The sequence below is a fragment of the Aquarana catesbeiana genome, linkage group LG12 (genome assembly GCF_042186555.1).
Source record: "Aquarana catesbeiana isolate 2022-GZ linkage group LG12, ASM4218655v1, whole genome shotgun sequence".
NCBI classification, from domain to species: Eukaryota; Metazoa; Chordata; class Amphibia; order Anura; family Ranidae; genus Aquarana; species Aquarana catesbeiana.
Window position 1 is genome coordinate 188,570,394 of NC_133335.1, and position 16,899 is coordinate 188,587,292.

Sequence of the window (16,899 nt, forward strand, 5' to 3'; positions counted from 1 at the left end):
CTATGGGACAACTCTGTGAAGGTTCTTGGGTAGCCCAGACTTGAACATCTCTGGAGAGATCTGAAAATGGCTGTGCACCGATGCTTCCATCCAACCTGATGGAGCTTGAGAGGTCCTGCAAAGAAGTAGGATTAACTGCCCAAAAATAGGTGTGCCAAGCTTGTAGCATAATACTCAAAAAGACTTGAGGCTGTAATTGGAGCCAAAGGTGCTTCAACAAAGTATTAAGCAAAGGCTGTGAATACTTATGTACATGTGATTTTTGGTTGTTTATTTTTAATACATTTGCAAAAGATTTGAATCAAACTTCTTTCATGTTGTCATTATGGGGTATTTCTTGTAGAATTTTGAGGAAAATAATTACTGTATCTATCGGTGTATAACACGCACCTTCACTTTAAGAGGGAAGTTTCAGGGAGATTTTTTTTATTTTAAATAAAGAACTGTGAAGCAAAATAAGGGTCAGTGCCTGTCAATGCAGCCTGATCGGTGTCCATCTGCAGCCTCACCATTGCCCATCTGCAGCCTGATCATTGCAAATCTGTAGTCTCAACATTGCAGCTTGATCAACGCCCATCTGCAGCTGCAGCCTAACAAGTGCCATCAATGCAGCCTCACCTTACTGCTACCTCGGAGGGGACAGGGAGGGGGCACGACGAGCACCAACAGATTACATACAGATTACTGTGCGGCCTCTTTAATAGAAAGTCCCGCCTCCTTGGCCGGCTATGATATACAGAACAATGGTCCAATGCCAGCCCAGGAGACGGGACTTCCTATTACAGAGGCTGCCAAGTAAACATAAGATTCTCACTGTATGTAATCTGACGACCCCCCTCCCTGTCCCCCTGAGGCAGCCCAAATTGAACAATCGGCGTAAAACATGCATGCACTATTTGCATCCAATTTTTAGGGTGAAAAAATGCACGTCATACGCCAATACGGTAATTTAATCCACTTTGGAATAAGGCTGTAACATAAAATAAGGAAAAAGTGAAGCACTGTGAATACTTTCTGAATGCACTGTATCTAAAAAAAAAAAATTAAACAAAAAACATTTTTTTACTTTTCTAGGGGCCTGTTTGGAACAAGTCTCGAACAGACTGCAAACTACTCTGTAAAATTTGAAATGAGAGGAAACTCAATTTTTCCAAACTGACAAAGAGGAACACACTGAGTTTCCCCTCATTAACATGCAATGCAGAAGGGCCGCTTATAGATCCTAAAGCCTTTTGTTAGGGCAGACAGCGTTCAAATCTATTTTACAACTGATAACTTCTCAGCTCAGAGAAAATCCATTTTTGAGTTTTCAGAAAAAAGTAAAATGTAAGTAGCAATTTTTCAATTTATGCTATGAGAATGAGAACATGTAACAAATATAAAGTAGGCGTTTATCCGACTTGGCTGCTGAAGTGTAAATACACTTTAAATCCTAACAATACACAGCCATTGGGTGGTAACTGCTGATCTTCTGCTTCCCTGGTTACTGCTCCTCCTCAAACTGTTTGGACAATAAAAGGGCAAAAGCACGCTTTGCTTTCCTCTTAAAGCGGTTGTACACCCGCAGATCAAAAAAAAAAAAAAAAAACCCTGCAAGGCAAAGGCATAATGTGCTAGTATGCTCCACATACTAGCTCATTATGAAATACCTTAGATCAAATCCCCCGTATCGCAGCCCAGTCCACGCCGAGGGAGCTGACATCTTGCCCTCTGCGTTTCTTCCGGGTTCGCGACTCCGGCGCTGAGTGGCTGGAGCCCTGATGGCGTCACTTCCACGTGGGAGTCTTCTTCCCGTCAAGGTCCGTCAGCGTCTGCCGGACCTTCACCTGGGCATTCAGAGCGCATGCGCCGCTGACATCAGTGGCTGCATGGAAAGGGAATATCCAGAACATACTGATTTTCCAAGATGCCCATTCGACAGAAGCCAGTTGCTTTTGACCCGATACCAGCCAATATTTTGACCCTGTGCACCATGCTTTAGCATGCAAAGTATTAGCCTTAATGTGCAAATCAACAAAGCGTTGCTTGCTTTAGAGTGCTGCCCATCCCGTTTCCCAGTCTGACTGCTGCTCTGCAGGGGATTACAGAAAAACCATTTTGACAAAGATTTCGGTAAATTTTTTGTTTATTTGAGGTATAGCACCGTCAATTTACGCAGTGCTTTACATACATATTGTACATTCACACCAGTCCCTGCCCTCAAGGAGCTTACATTCTAAGGTTGAGCTTACAATGAACTAATTCATTCACATACTAGGGCCAATTTTTAGACAGGAGCAAAATAACCTACCAGTATGTCTTTAGAGTGTGGGAGGAAATCAGAGGAAACCAACGCAGGCACAGGGAGAACATGCAAAGTCCAGGCAGGTAGTGTCGTAGTTTAGATTTAAACTGGCGACTCAAGCGCTGCCAGGCGGAAGTGCTAACCACTTAGCCATTGTGTAGCCCATATATGGAAGTTGTATTAAAAAAACTATTAAATAATTAAATGAACTGTTGCAGTATTAAATCAAACAAATGTTACCTACTTTTAGTGCTTCAAGAGACAAAAAGCCAAAGTGTGATAAGAGCAGCCGGGCAGTCTGGAACTCCTGTGCTGGAGAGGGAGGCTTGCATTCTGTTACTGGGTCAGGATAGCTCTTCTTCTTAAACTCTTCCTCTTTCTTGAGGTCTAGTGCAGTCTCATACGCTATCTGTTTGGTCATTCCATTCTTCAACTTGTCGTGCCTAAGCTCCAACTACATAATAAAAGCATTACTAATATTACTGAGCAAATTAAAAACAAAATGCAAATTGCTCTACCTTAGATAAATACCATTCATAAAAATGTGTCAATTTCCCACTAAGTCTATCTTATGTTAGGAGTCATTTTAGGCTTAATCTGAAGGCAAAGGCTAATACAAATTTAGGTTAAAAACGTTGCTTCCCACCCTCCTCATGCCCACACTGCCTACTATTTATACAAGAGTTCTGTGTGGACACCTTTTTTTTCCCATGAGCTTTAGAGTGGTCATGTGATCTGTAAGCTGTGGCTCCCGTGTCAGTGAACGGCTTGACGGAGCTGAAATTCTGGAGCTATGAAACCACCCCCCGGATTTCACTGCCCCTATTTTCGGCACTCCCTCACATCTGCTACCAGACCAGAGACGTGATCGGTGACAATATGCATGGGGAGGAGCCAGGTGACATCAGAGCCGGGCACTCACAGTGCAGTGGCGTAGCGATATTACTCCCGAGATATTGGTGTACATAAAGCGATCTTGTCATGTACTAATGTGAGTGCATTTTTTTTAAACGATTGGTTGACTGGTATACTAAAGTACAGTGGTTCTCTTGTGGCTCTGAGCTTGTCCCATAGAGTATTGGAGGCTTTGCAGCAGAGTTGAAAAAAGACAGAGGTGATGGTGGAAAGGTGGGCGAAGTGAGACACCTGGATCAAAAGAGGCTTTTGATCAGATTATCCCCAGAAGTTGGAGAAAGTGCTGTGGGTCCCATTATATTTATAGGCCACTATACCAAGGTGAGGGTACATTTATATCCCATATTTGAGGTGGTGCATAGTGGTGTGAAGCATTGGGATTTTGGTTTCACATACCCTGAGAATAGTTGGGATTGCAGGGAATTGGATTGTCTGCACTGGAATTCTGGCTTCAATTGTCTTTGTGACTTTATGATTATTGATGACTTTTGGTACACTGTATATGTTTTGTTTGTGCTTTTTACATTAAGATTTATGAATTCAGAATTATTTAATTTATGTTTACATGTCTATTTATTTTCTTTGGCTCCCAAAAGTGTTCTATCGGGTTGAGGTCAGGACAGTCAAGTCCCTCCATGTCTTTATGAACCTTGCTTTGTGCACTGGTGCGTAGTCGTGGTGGAACAGGGGCCATCCCCAAACTGTTACCACAAAGTTGGGAGCATGAAATTGTCCAAAATGTCTTGGTATGCTGACACCTTAAAAGTTCCCTTCACTGGAACTAAGGGGCCAAGCCCAACCCCTGGAAAACAGCCCCGAACCATAATCTCCCCTCCACCAATTGATTTGGACCAGTGCACATAAAGACATGGATGGATGAGTTTGGGGTGGAGGAACTTGACTGGCCTGCACACAGGCCTTGACCTCAACCCAATAGAACACCTTTGGGAAGAATTAGAGCGGAAACTACAAGCCAGGCCTTCTCGTGCAACATCAGTGCCTGACCTCACAAATGCGCTTCTGGAAGAATGGTCAAACATTCCCATAGACACACTCCTAAATCTTGTGGACAGCCTTCCCAGAAAGAGTGGAAGCTGTTATTAGCTGCAAAGGGTGGGCCAACTCAATATTGAACCCTACAGACTTAAGCCTCGTACACACGGTACGATTGTTGGCAGGGGATTATCTGTTGACAGACTGTTGTCCTAAAATCTTACCGTTAGTACGCTCCTTTTGACAATTGTTGTCCAACTTTCGGCCAACAAATGTTGGATGGCAGGCTAGTAAATTTTCGGCGGACAATAGTTTGACGTCAGATTTTCGTATGGTCAGTACACAAATCCGTCACACAAAAGTCAAAAGTACAAACACACATGCTTGGAATCAATGCTCACCAAATACGAAATTAGCAGGAAGGGTTCAAAGGGTGGCACTCCAGAGTTGAAATTCCACGTAGTAAGTCACCACATTCGTGTTTGTGGCACGACGATTGTGTACTGTTAGTGTGCGATCGTGGGCACAAGAGCCAGGACAGGGACATGTGTGTGTGCGCGTGTAAACACACAAATCCCTGTTCTGTGAGGAGAAACAGATTGTGTGTTCCTATTAGCTAGGAACAACGATCTATCATCTCCTCTAGTCAATCCCACCCCCTACAGTTAGAACACACACGAGGGAACACGGTTAACCCCTTGATCGCCTCTTAGTGTTAACCTCTTCCCTGCCAGTGACATTTACACAGTAATCAGTGTAATTGTCATTTTTTTTTGTTTACAGCGCAAAAAATAAAAACCGCAGAGATGATCAAATACCACCAAAAGAAAGCTCTATTTGTGGGGGAAAGAAGGACGCCAATTTTGTTTGGGTACAGTGTCCCACGACCGCACAATTGTCAGTTAAAGCGACCTGGTCATTGAGCAGCCAAATCTTCTGGGGCTGAAGTGGTTAAAGTTAATGTGCATGTAAAGGCAGGTGTCCCAATACTTTTGACAATATGGTGTATATAGAAAGAGGGATTAGACACAGCAGCGCAATATGCATTTATTTTGATTTTATGCAGTATGGGTGGAGAACTCACACTGGATGTTTGCAGCAGCTGAATTAGATTTTATTATAATTTATTTTAATTTGTTATTTAAGTGGCAGCGCACAAGTGTTATTTGAGTGTTTTTTTCTATTTGATCACATCATGCCTGCAGAGAAGTCTGTTAGAATATCATAAAATTAGGGTAGGTTTGCAAGTACTGCTTTAAAAGCTTTGCAAACAAGGAAAAGAGGTTAGAAACCATGGCTCTAAAAATGCTACACTTTTTCTTGCATTTAATTAGTTTGTGGACTGACTTTTTGCCTGGAGTTGGAGTACTCATGAAAATAAACACATCCTCACCTCCTCTGTAACGATTTCATGCAGGTCAGGAATGCTAAGATCAGCCTTAACGAAAGGAATCTTATCCACTTCTTCCGGAAACGGTCGGTGCTTTACATTGTACCTTATCCCCACGTCATTCTTAGGCTCTGGCCTTGCTTCAGGAATGAACATCTAAAAGTAAAGCAAATCAACCATTTGGAAATAAGAATCATGCAGAAAGATTATCTACCTATTGTAAAAAAAATGTGTATATATATATATATAAATATATAAAAGATAGATAGATAGATAGATAGATAGATAGATAGATAGATAGATAGATAGATAGATAGATAGATAGATCGATCTCCCTCGGCTCAGCCGAATCCGATTATGCAGAGACCTTGGACACTTGTCCCATTTCACCAGGATCTCCTTTGGAGGGGTCTCGTATGGAACTGTGCAAACGGAACCACCTCGAAAGTAGATACCATCAGGCCCAGCACCCGCATGCAAGTCTGGAGGGAGGACCAGCTGCTGGACAGCAGCAGATGAATCAAGCATGCAACTTCTGGAGTTTTTCCAGAGGAAGGAACACTCTGGCTAGAGCTGAATCCAGAGTCAGACCCAGATAATCCAATTTTCTGGATGGGATCAGAGCAGACTTCTGGTAATTCAGAAGCCAAACTCCTTCATGGTCCATATAGTGATCACCACATCGTCCATCAAGGCGGAAGAGGACTCCGCTCGCAAGAGGAGTTTGTCCAGGTAAACCAGTACCAAAATCCCCCACTGACGTAGCAGCGCCAGAACTGGGGCCAAACACTTTTTTGAAAACCCAAGGAGCGACCAAAGGGTAACGCCACAAACTGATAGTGCTCCTTTCCCACAGCAAAACAGGAGGAAGCACTGGTGTGCACATATTGGAATGTGCAGGTAAGCATCCTTGATGTCAATAGTAACAAGAAAGTCCCCCTGATGTAGGGATGCCACCACCGTGCAACTGGATTCTGAACTTCTGTACCCGCACAAAGCAGTTTAGGGTATTGAGGTTCAGGATCAGACATACTTTGTCCTCCTTCTTTGGGACCGCACACAGGTTTGAATAAAAATCTTCAAACCGCTCTGACACTGGAACAATAACACCTTGGAGCAAAAGGTCTTGCACAGCCCCAAGGAGAGCTTGCAATCGGTCCGGGGACAGGAGCACATTGGACGGGAAGAACCATTCTAGAGGGCAAGAATGAAACTATCTTGTAACTGGACAGTATAAGTTCATGGGCCCATTTGTCATTTACCAAGGAGGTCCATGGGCCCGGAAACCAGCGAAGACGTCCCATGACCCCAGGCACGGGTGAGGGCGCGCCTTCATACTGAAGGAGCCTTGTCCACGGGTCTAGAGAATCCCGCTCTTGGCTTGCCAGATCAGGGCCACTTGGGACCTCCCGAGGAGGACTTGAAAGGTTTTGAACCATTGTCAGTGGACCCTGAGGGATGAAAAAGGAGGAGCTCCCACAGCCCTAGAAGGCTCCACTGTCACGGCCACCTCTTTACCAGCACGCTGGACCAACCAAACATGGCTGCCGGACTACACAAAAATGGCCGCCGGCCATTAGGAATACACAGGCCCCAAAGAAATTGTGCCGGCTACGGCAAAATGTCCGCCAGGGACCAAGGAGGGAGCCCTGACATCAGCCACAGCGAAGAGGGGGACACCCGGGCAAGGGATCACCATCAGTAGCCAGCGCCTCCCCCCAGTTGTGAAGCCCATCCACTGGCGGTGTGACCCCCCCCCCCCCCGTACAGTGCAGCACACCATCCCACTTACCCACCCACCACGCTACCCCCAGGGGCATGCCAAGACAACCAACAGGGGCCACCAAACCAAAAAGGAGGGCCTGAGGGGAACCCGCAAGTCCAACCTTTAGACGGAGGGGGGACAGCTACTCACCATACCAGGAACCAGGTGGGCACCACTCCAGACAGAACCTCCTCACCATCTAAATGGGGGCTGTCAGCCAGGAGGAACACTGCAATATGGGCTGCAAACTGGTCGTATGCGACCTCGCAAGATGTTTAATACGCAGGCCAGCCACCCTCCAGTGGAGCTATGTCGCAGCCGACCTAGCACAGATCTCAGGTCTACACACGCTTGCTGGCCAGACTGGGGGAACTGGATCTAGATATCCAGCCCGTCGCCAAGTCCGGCAGTTGATTGTAGATCTCACAGGAAAAAAAAACATATGGAAGGAAAAAATGCCAGGACCAGATATCCCGGCTGGGAACTAGGTACTTACTCCTGACTAGGCAGAAAAAAACGGAAGGCCTGTAGCAGAGAGGGGGATATATACCACCTAGGATTGCCCATAGGCATAGCCAAGTCTTTTTTTTTGCCTATTGTCCTACTCCTGTAGGGGGCAATATAACCCTATGGTTCTGAATATGGAGCTATGTGTCAGTCAATGAACGAAAAAGAAAAAATATCTGCAATAAGTAACCAGATGGCTTTGTTTCTGAATTAAGTGTATCAACGAAAATTTACTTGGCAACATAGCAATACATAAAGGGAACAGTGTGTTCACATGTGTCTTTAGAGTTAAGCTGGCCATAGATGGATTGAAATTCGGCCAGGTCAGCACGGACCAGACGAATTTCAAACCATTTATGGCAGTTCCCGTTTGTGAGGTCAGCCTACTTGCTGATTAAACTGATGAATGTATGGCCAGCTTTAGGTTCACCACACCTTGACAAAAATACATTTTGTCCTACATTGCCATTGTATCTCTTTTTAAGTTCTTTATACAATGCTTTAAAGATTTGCTAAAACCTTTTTTTTTTTTTTTTTTTTTTTTTAGGCTGTAGGAAATGATTAAGACCAGTCAGTTTTTCTTTTTTGCCATCCGTTTCCCTTTGGAGAGACTGCCCTTCACTTCTGTTCTGTATATACTAAAGGAAGTGAGAGGAAGTAATGAGGCCTATGTTAGATTGCCAAAATTGTTGGTTTTGCTAGACTATAAGTAGAACAGCTACCAAAGTGCTATAAATGATATTCCCCTAGCAGTACATACAGTGCCTTGAAAAATTATTCATACCCCTTGAATTTTACCACATTTTGTCATGTTACAACCAAACATGTAAATGTATTTTATGTGATAGACCAACACAAATTGGCACATAATTGTGAAGTGGAAGGAAAATGATAAATGGTTTTCAAAATTTTTTACAATTAAATATCTGAAAAGTGTGGCGTGCATTTGTATTAATTTAATCTCAGTATAAATACAGCTGTTCTGTGAAACCCTGAGAGGATTGTTAGAGAACCTTAGACAACAAACACCACCATGAAGGCCAAGGAACACGCCAGACAGGTCAGGGATAAAGTTGTAGAGAAGTTTAAAGCAGAGTTAGGTTATAAAAAAAACAAAAAAAACACAAGCTTTGAACATCTCACGGAGCACCGTTCAATCCATCATCTGAAAATGGAAAGAGTATGGCACAACTGCAAACCTACCAAGACATGGCCATCCACCTAAACGGACAGGCCGGGCAAGGAGAGCATTAATCAGAGAAGCAGCCAAGAGGCCCATAGTAACTCTGGAGGAGCTGCAGAGATCCACAGCTCAGATGGGAGAATCTGTCCACAGGACAACTATTAGCCATGCACGCCACAAATCTGGCCTTTATAGAAAAGTGGCAAGAAGAAAGCCATTGTTGAAAGAAAGCCATAAGAAGAAAGTCCTGTTTGCAGTTTGTGAGAAGCCATGTAGGGGGCACAGCAAACATGTGGAAGAAGGCGCTCTGGTCAGATGAGACCAAAATTGAACTTTTTGGCCTAAAAGCAAAACACATGTGTGGCGGAAAACGAACACTGCACATCACCCCGAACACACCACCCCCACCGTGAATCATGGTGGTGGCCGCATCATGTTGTGGGGATGCTTTTATTCAACAGGGACAGGAAAGCTGTTCAGAGTTGATGGGAAGATAGATGGAGCCAAATACAGGGCAATCTTAGAAGAAAACCTGTTAAGAGTCTGCAAAAGACTTCAGACTGGGGCGGAGGTTCACCTTTCAGGAGGCCAACGACCCTAAACATACAGCCAGAGCCACAATGGAATGGTTTAGATCAAAGCATATTCATGTGTGGGCAAGTCCAAAGTCCAGACCTAAATCCAATTGAGAATCTGTGGCAAGACTTGCTGTTCACAGACGCTCTCCATCAAATTTGGCAGAGGTTGAGCTATTTTGCAAAGTAAAATGGGCAAACATTTCGATCTCTAGATGTGCAAAGCTAGTAGAGACATACCCAAAAAGACTTGAAGCTGTAAGTGCAGCGAAGGTAATTCTACAAAGTATTGACTCAGGGGGGCTGAATACAAATGCTCTCCACAATTTTCAGATTTGTAAAACAAAATTTAAAACATTGATCATTTTTCTTCCATGTCACAATTATGTGCCATTTTGTGTTGGTCTATCACATAAAACCCCAATTTATGTTTTTGGTTGTAACATGACAAAATGTGGAAAATTTCAAGGGGTATGAATATTTTTTCAAGGCACTGTAGTTTTCGAAAACTTTGCTTCTCTGCTGCTCCATTAATCTGCTATGAGCAAGAGAAGCCACTACGTGTAAGTGACAAGTCACAGCTTACAAAAGGCTAGGAACTCTCCCCTTGTGACAGCATTGGTGCTTGGCGATTGGCCCAGCACTTTCACATAAAGCAAGTCACACATGCCTCTTTACCTGAATTACTGAGTATTTTCTTTGATAAAAAAAAAAAAAAAAAAAAAAAAAGGTAAAAAATGCGGATGAGGAAGGATTTAGGCAAAGTGCTGAAATAGGTATAGCCCTCAGTAAACACGAACACAGCTCTTAAATTGGAAGTCCATGCAAAAAACTAAAATCCCTGCATCTATAGGCACCACAGATCTAACACTAACCTCTTTATCCCTGTAAAGAAAAAATTAGTATACATACCTTTTTAGAAGCCGGTCTGACCCGCTCCGACCCCATATCTCCAGCGGCAGAAGCTCTGCAGAGGACACGGCCAACAATGGCTGTGAAATTAATGGGAAGTGACGTCACCCATAGACTTACTATGGGACTTCCGCTGTCTGTCTCCTCTGCACCCACCCCTACAGTGAAGCCACAGCTGACAGCTCAGAGTAGGATCCAGTCGGAGCGGGTCAGATCGGCTTCCAAAAAGGTATGTATACTAATTTTTTTCTTTACAGGGATAGAGAGGTTAGTGTTCGTTCTGTGGTGCCTATAAATGTAGGGATTTTAGTTTTTGCATTGACTTCCATTCAAATTAGTCACTGTTTCACTAGATTTTGACATTTCTGTCCTAGTCGGAAGCTGATCTTTGCTCATTAGACAATAGCTACCATTCCAAAGCCACAGAACAAGATGTTAAAGGTGCACATGAAAGTCTAGTCTGGATACTTGCAAAAATTACTCACTCGCTGATTGGCTCTGGCTGCTCGTGGAAGATGGCAAAGTTGCATAGACCATGCATGGCGGCCAGACATGCCTCGGATTAATACAGTGATGGATGGACTTGGATTGCCTAGAAAAGAAAAAAAAATCAGCACCACAGAAAAAAAAATGGATATAAAATTATCGATCCACACACAAATTCTTGAAAACCAAAAATGTATAACTGATAAAGAAAACAGGAATTTGTCTGAATGACTCACTCTGCTCGTTCCCCAGTGGTTGCTCCAACATAGCCAGAATTACACTGTTATCCAACACAAAGTAGCGGAAACTGTACTTGCTGACAGTGGGCAGTCGGGAGTAAGTGATCAGCGTGGTCTCATTAACCAGACTGCAGGGAGAAGCTGGGCCACTGGGAGGTGGGAATGCACCAAGTAGCTGCATAATACTGCGAGAGAAAAAGAAAAAAAAAAAAAAGTCACTCTGTACCCTGCAAGGCTTCCACAAGCAAGTTATTCATACCTTCTTTTTAATTCTCTGTATGTAATGTAAAGATTAAAAATAAATAAATAAATAAAAACACACACCATGAACATCACAACCTGACTTCCTACAAATGGAAGCACCCCCCCCCCCCTCACCACCAAAACGTATGTGTGAGCATTTAGGAGTGTAGGTTTCTTGGTCCTTTCACGTCCTGGCTCCAGAAATTCCTACAGGCCTGACTTACAACCCACATAAATAACATGAATGCTACACAAAGTCATAAAAAAAACAAAAAAAAAAAAAAAAAAGTGTGTTACCATGTTAAGGTGGCTTCTGCAGCATCCTTCACTCTCATAGAGGCTGGATTGTGCTCCTTATCCCCTTTGTATCGCACCTCTTGCTGCTCGGGATTTCTGGACTTGCTGCCGGATATTCCCAGCTCAACAATTTCCAGAACCTCCTTCAGACAATCCTGGAGATGGAGAGAGGTTAGCAAATACAATGTCACTAGACTGCATCAAGGATAATGAAGGTAGGAGGTGGAAATTATGCAGTTGAAGAGATCCTATTCAGGTCTCTAAAAAAAATAAATAAAATAAAATCATCAGGTTACTGCAATACTTGACCCCTATGGTGGCTCATGTCCTCATCCTTACTTCTGTTTCAGTGCTGCAATCTTTACATAGTTAGTCAGGTTGAAAAAAGACAGACACAAGTCCATCAAGTTCACCCAAAAAATAAATACAATCCCATATACACAAACCTACACCCACAGTTGGAATCAGTTGATTCACAGACAGACAAGTCTTTGTCATTCAGCATTCAACACTTCCTTGGGATTCAGATGCCCGTTTCCCTGTCACATGCTGTGGTTACTTTTTCTGACCCGGACATTGCTATAGGACTTAGTGGTGATAAAGGGGATAGAGGAAGAGATCATGGTAAGTATACCAACTCTTCTATTTCAGGGTACTGGTGTTTGTGTGTCTAAAGTGAATCTGGTCTAATCCAAATCCCTTCTAAGGTACCAACTCTACTGAAGCACGGGCAGTGTGTTGTAGCTACAAGCATCTGAGTGTGATTTTAAACTGATCCCTGCGATTCTGGAGACCCTTGGATCCCAGTTTGTTGCATAGGGTCTTCACTTCTCTCCAAAAGAGACATTAAACTCCAACCCTCCCAGTATTAAGCGCCTCCCAGTGCAATTCAACTGTCAAATGTCACAGCCTATACTGCTCAATAAAGTTTGATTGTCAGGGGCTGCAGCTTAATCCTGGCCTGGGAAGAAGTGGAGGCGCAATGTACCACCTAGGAAAAGGATATAAGGTGTTCTACAGTAATCTATAAACTAAAACAAGTAGCAGTGCCAGCATTGTTTTTGCCACAGCAATGTTAGAAGCAAGATCATGTTTTTATCGATCACGATATTTGCACAAATTATTTATCAAAATCAATATTTTCACTAAAAACACACTAAAATCATTATTAGCAGATACAAACATAGCAAATTTTACAAAATTCCTAACTTGTATTGAGTTAATAACAAATATTTAAAAATTTTAAATTGCGTCTTTTAGGGAAATGGTGAAAATCGAACGTACGCAAAATGTCCTCAGATTCCTCCTGTATTGAATTGTATTGTAACTACTGTCTGCCCTCATGTTGTAAAGCCCTGCGCAAACTGTTGACGCTATATAAATCCTGTATAGTAATACTAATTAAAATGCGTATAAATACCATATTTATCGACGTATAACAGGGACCTTTTCACCCTGAAAATAGAGTGAAAATGATGTGCGAGTGTCATATGCAGACACTGGGCTGCCTCGGAGGGGAAGGGGGGAGCGAGCGCGACCGGATTACACAGAGCGTGGATCTTCCATTTACTCGGCGGCCACTGTAATACATAGTCCCGCCTCCTGGACCGACTCCTATGTATGATAGACGTCACATGTGCTGGCATTGGGCCAGTGTTCTGTCCATCATAGGAGCCAGTCCAGGAGGCAGGACTTTGTATTACAGCGGCCACCGAGTAAACGGGAGATCCCTGCTCTGTGTAAACTAATCTCCGTGCAACGGCGAGGCTGCAGATGGACACTGATCAGGCAGCATTGATGGGCAACGGTGAGACTGCAGATGAGCACTGACCCTTATTTTGCTTCAAAGTTCGTAAAATTTAAAGCGGAGTTCCACCCAAAAGTGGAACTTCTGCTTTAAGGAATCCTGACCCCCTGACATGCCACATTTGGTAAGTAATTTTTTGGGGGGGGGGGGGGGGGAGTGGATAGATACCGCTCCGGGCCGCCTAGGTGGCCCCTCCCTCCCAGCAATGTTCTGTGACACATCACAGAAGATTGCCCGGCCACTCAGGACACACAGCGCGACCGCAAGCTGTCACAGCCGGGTGCCCACAGTAGTGATGCCGGCGCTGCAGTGGCGTCTCCAGCCTTCATATTTAGGGGGGGCCCATGGGGGGACAAAAGTAGGGGGGCAACTATATATATATATATATATATATATATATATATATATCCTGGGGCCCTTTACTACGATCCCACAACAGCCCTTTCACATGTTCTGCAGTGAGCTCCCTTCCTACTGTATTGGGGCCCCCCTGGGTGGCAGAAAACAAGAGATATATGTCACCAGCATACCAAGAAAATATAAGGGTCCAAAGCAGTGGGAGAACTATCAGGGTTGCAAAGGTTGTCTTGCCACCAGGCCCTGGTGTTCTGCCACTGTGGGGTTCCCCAGCCTCCCCTTGCTGTCCTGCCCCTGCTATTGACAGCGCTGGTCTGGCATCTCTTGGAATTTACAGGCTGGTTCTCCTGTCCTAAGGACAGGAGAAATCAGTCTGTTTTTTCAGCAACAGAGTCCTGGTGGAGTCCTTCCTGCAACTCGCTCTTCTCGCTGCCAATGAGGATGCAGGGGAAGGAGCTGATTGGGCGGCCGTGGTAGTGTGAGCGCTCGCATTATGCAGTGTCAGCGAGCAGAGGGAGGGGGGAGGAATCACGGGCAAGAGCTGACTGGGGACGCTCTCAATTTTTTTGAGTGGGGACATCATTGGAGAGGGGAGAGAGAAAGAGAGAAAGAGAGAAAGAGAGAAAGAGAGAAAGAGAGAAAGAGAGAAAGAGAGAAAGAGAGAAAGAGAGAAAGAGAGAAAGAGAGAAAGAGAGAGAGGCGCATCGCTGGACCGTGGGATAGGTGAGTGTGTGTTTATTAAAGTCATCAGCTACACTTTTTGTAGCTGTTGACTTTTAGGCTACTTTCACACTGGGACGCGGGCAGGCGTTGGCAGTAAAGCGGTGCTATTTTTAGCGCTGCTTTACCATCGCTTTAGCTGTGCTATTTGGCTGCTAGGGGGTCGGTTTTAACCCCCCCAAGCAGCCGGAAAAGGGTTAAAACCGCCTGCAGCGGCGCTTTGCCGGCGACGCCCCATTTTTTCAATGGGCAGGGGCGCTTTAGCAGGGGTGTAGATAAAGTTAGCTGGACTTGTAGCGATGCCACCCACCGAATGCTACACATTCAAATCATTGGGGGAAGCTGCGCAAATGCCCCACAACTGCTTGCAATGCATGCCGTTGTGGCTCATTGATTGGCAAAAATGGGGTAAAACAGGCATTGCATCTCAGCCTCACTGCCTGTCAGTAGCCTCCAGAGCAGAGCCTTGTGCTTCAGGGGCAAGGGAGATTTAGACGCCTGTCTGAACCTACAGTACGAGCTGCACTGTAGATGAATGAACAGGAGTCTGTATAGAGACTCCTATTATTTCACAAACTGAAGAATACTAAACACTGTTTACTATTCTTCAGTGATGAATGAATACAGAAGCAAAGGGCACTGATCGCTGTCTATATTTATTCAAGGATAGGAGGCAGCACTGAGAGACACAGGTGCAGCAGGAGAAGGGGACAGTAAGGGGGGGTCAGTTCAGCAGCTAGTGAAGGAAAATGGAGAGGATGAAGCAGCGGGTGAGAGGTACAGCAGCAGTGGAGGTGGGTTGTGGGGGCACAATTTTAGGTTAATAGTGTTGATCAGCTGCTTGTTAGTCCCTAATTAGAGCTACTGCCTTCTTAAGCAGAGGCCATGAGCTTACAGTATAGTAGAAGGAGGAATGTCCAGCAGGAAACAGTGCTGTACATCTGTACACCTACTATTCTTCAGTGATGAATACAGAAGCTAACGGCACCGACTGCTGTCTGTATTTGTTCTAGGAAAGGGGGGGCGGGGGAAGGGGGGGGGGGGGAAGAGATCAGCGCTGAGAGACACAGGTGCAGAAGCTAGTGAAGGCAAGTGGAGGGGATGAAGCAGTGGGTGAGAGGTACAGCAGCAGCGGAGGTGGGTTGGGGGGGTACATTTTAGGTTAATAGTTTTGATCAGCTGCTTGTTAGCCACTAATTAGAGCTATTGGGTTGTTCAGCAGAGGCCATGAACTTACAGTATAACAGAAGCAGAAATGTGAGGAATGTCGGGTCAGTACGGCGTACAGACCTGGCCACCTGCAAGCAGTGCTGTAGATCTGTACGCTGTACGGACCTGGCAGTGAAAGTTTGGAAGAGGTCAAGGCTCGTCTGCCAGAAGTTTGAGTATGTCTGTGTACCACATTCTTCTGGGCCAATTTAGCGCTATGAGAGTAACTGAAACCCATACCTCATCCTGCGCGGCAGTTGTACGAGAATCTTCGGCAGAGGGAAGGCATAAACCAGCTTGAACTAAACCCAAGTCATCACCAGAGGATCCTCTGTGAAGGCTAGAGGATCCCTGGCATTGGCTACAAATTTGTTAAGCTTGCTGTTGAATCTGGAGGCCAGGATGTCTGCAACTGGTATTCTCCACCTTTGACAGATCTCGGGGTGCAGAGTCCACTCCCCAAGGTTTAGGCACTGGCAGCTTAGGAAGCCCACCTGCCAATTGTTTAATCCAGGGATGTGAATGGTTGAGATGTGAGTTCCCACCCAGGAGAGTATCAGCCTTGTTTCTTTTGGAGCAGTCTGACTCCTGCTGCTTCTGTGTTTGCTTTTGTAGGCCACTACTGTGGCATTTTTTTGGCTGTACCCTGATTGGGTGACATCACATTTTTCATAGCATCTACACAAAACAACAATGCTGATGGCAACAGCTCCAATTGTTCTAGGCAAGCAGGGTCTTCATTCAACTTGTCCAGTTAGCAATAGTCTGGCAAATGAACATGGCAACAGTAGCTGGCTGTAGGGTAAGGCCTGCTAAAGAGAATCCTTAAAAGAGGGAACATCCCCAATAGGAATTGTAAGGTGCTCACTGAGAACTAAAATGGCAGGGCCCACCATAGTCCATTAAAAAAAAAAAAAAATTTTCCTAGGATAAATCTCAGCAAATAGCTTAGGAAGAGTAAATACCCCTTTCAGGATTGTGCCAGTAATAATGCACACAATCAATCTGTGTGTGTAT

General features: G+C 44.7%; 1 protein-coding gene across 6 annotated transcripts in view; it reads right to left on the reverse strand.

Moving 5' to 3' along the window:
* RALGAPB (Ral GTPase activating protein non-catalytic subunit beta) overlaps positions 1–16,899 on the reverse strand; it is a 186,997-nt gene that overhangs the window by 17,388 nt on the left and 152,710 nt on the right. For all 6 annotated transcript variants that reach the window (XM_073606330.1, XM_073606329.1, XM_073606332.1 and 3 more), the window contains 5 exons: positions 11,790–11,944; positions 11,247–11,434; positions 11,010–11,116; positions 5,586–5,738; positions 2,529–2,738 (listed from right to left, as the gene is read on the reverse strand). In XM_073606330.1, the coding sequence (XP_073462431.1) occupies positions 2,529–2,738; positions 5,586–5,738; positions 11,010–11,116; positions 11,247–11,434; positions 11,790–11,944 (813 nt within the window). The remainder of the gene's footprint in view (positions 1–2,528; positions 2,739–5,585; positions 5,739–11,009; positions 11,117–11,246; positions 11,435–11,789; positions 11,945–16,899) is intronic.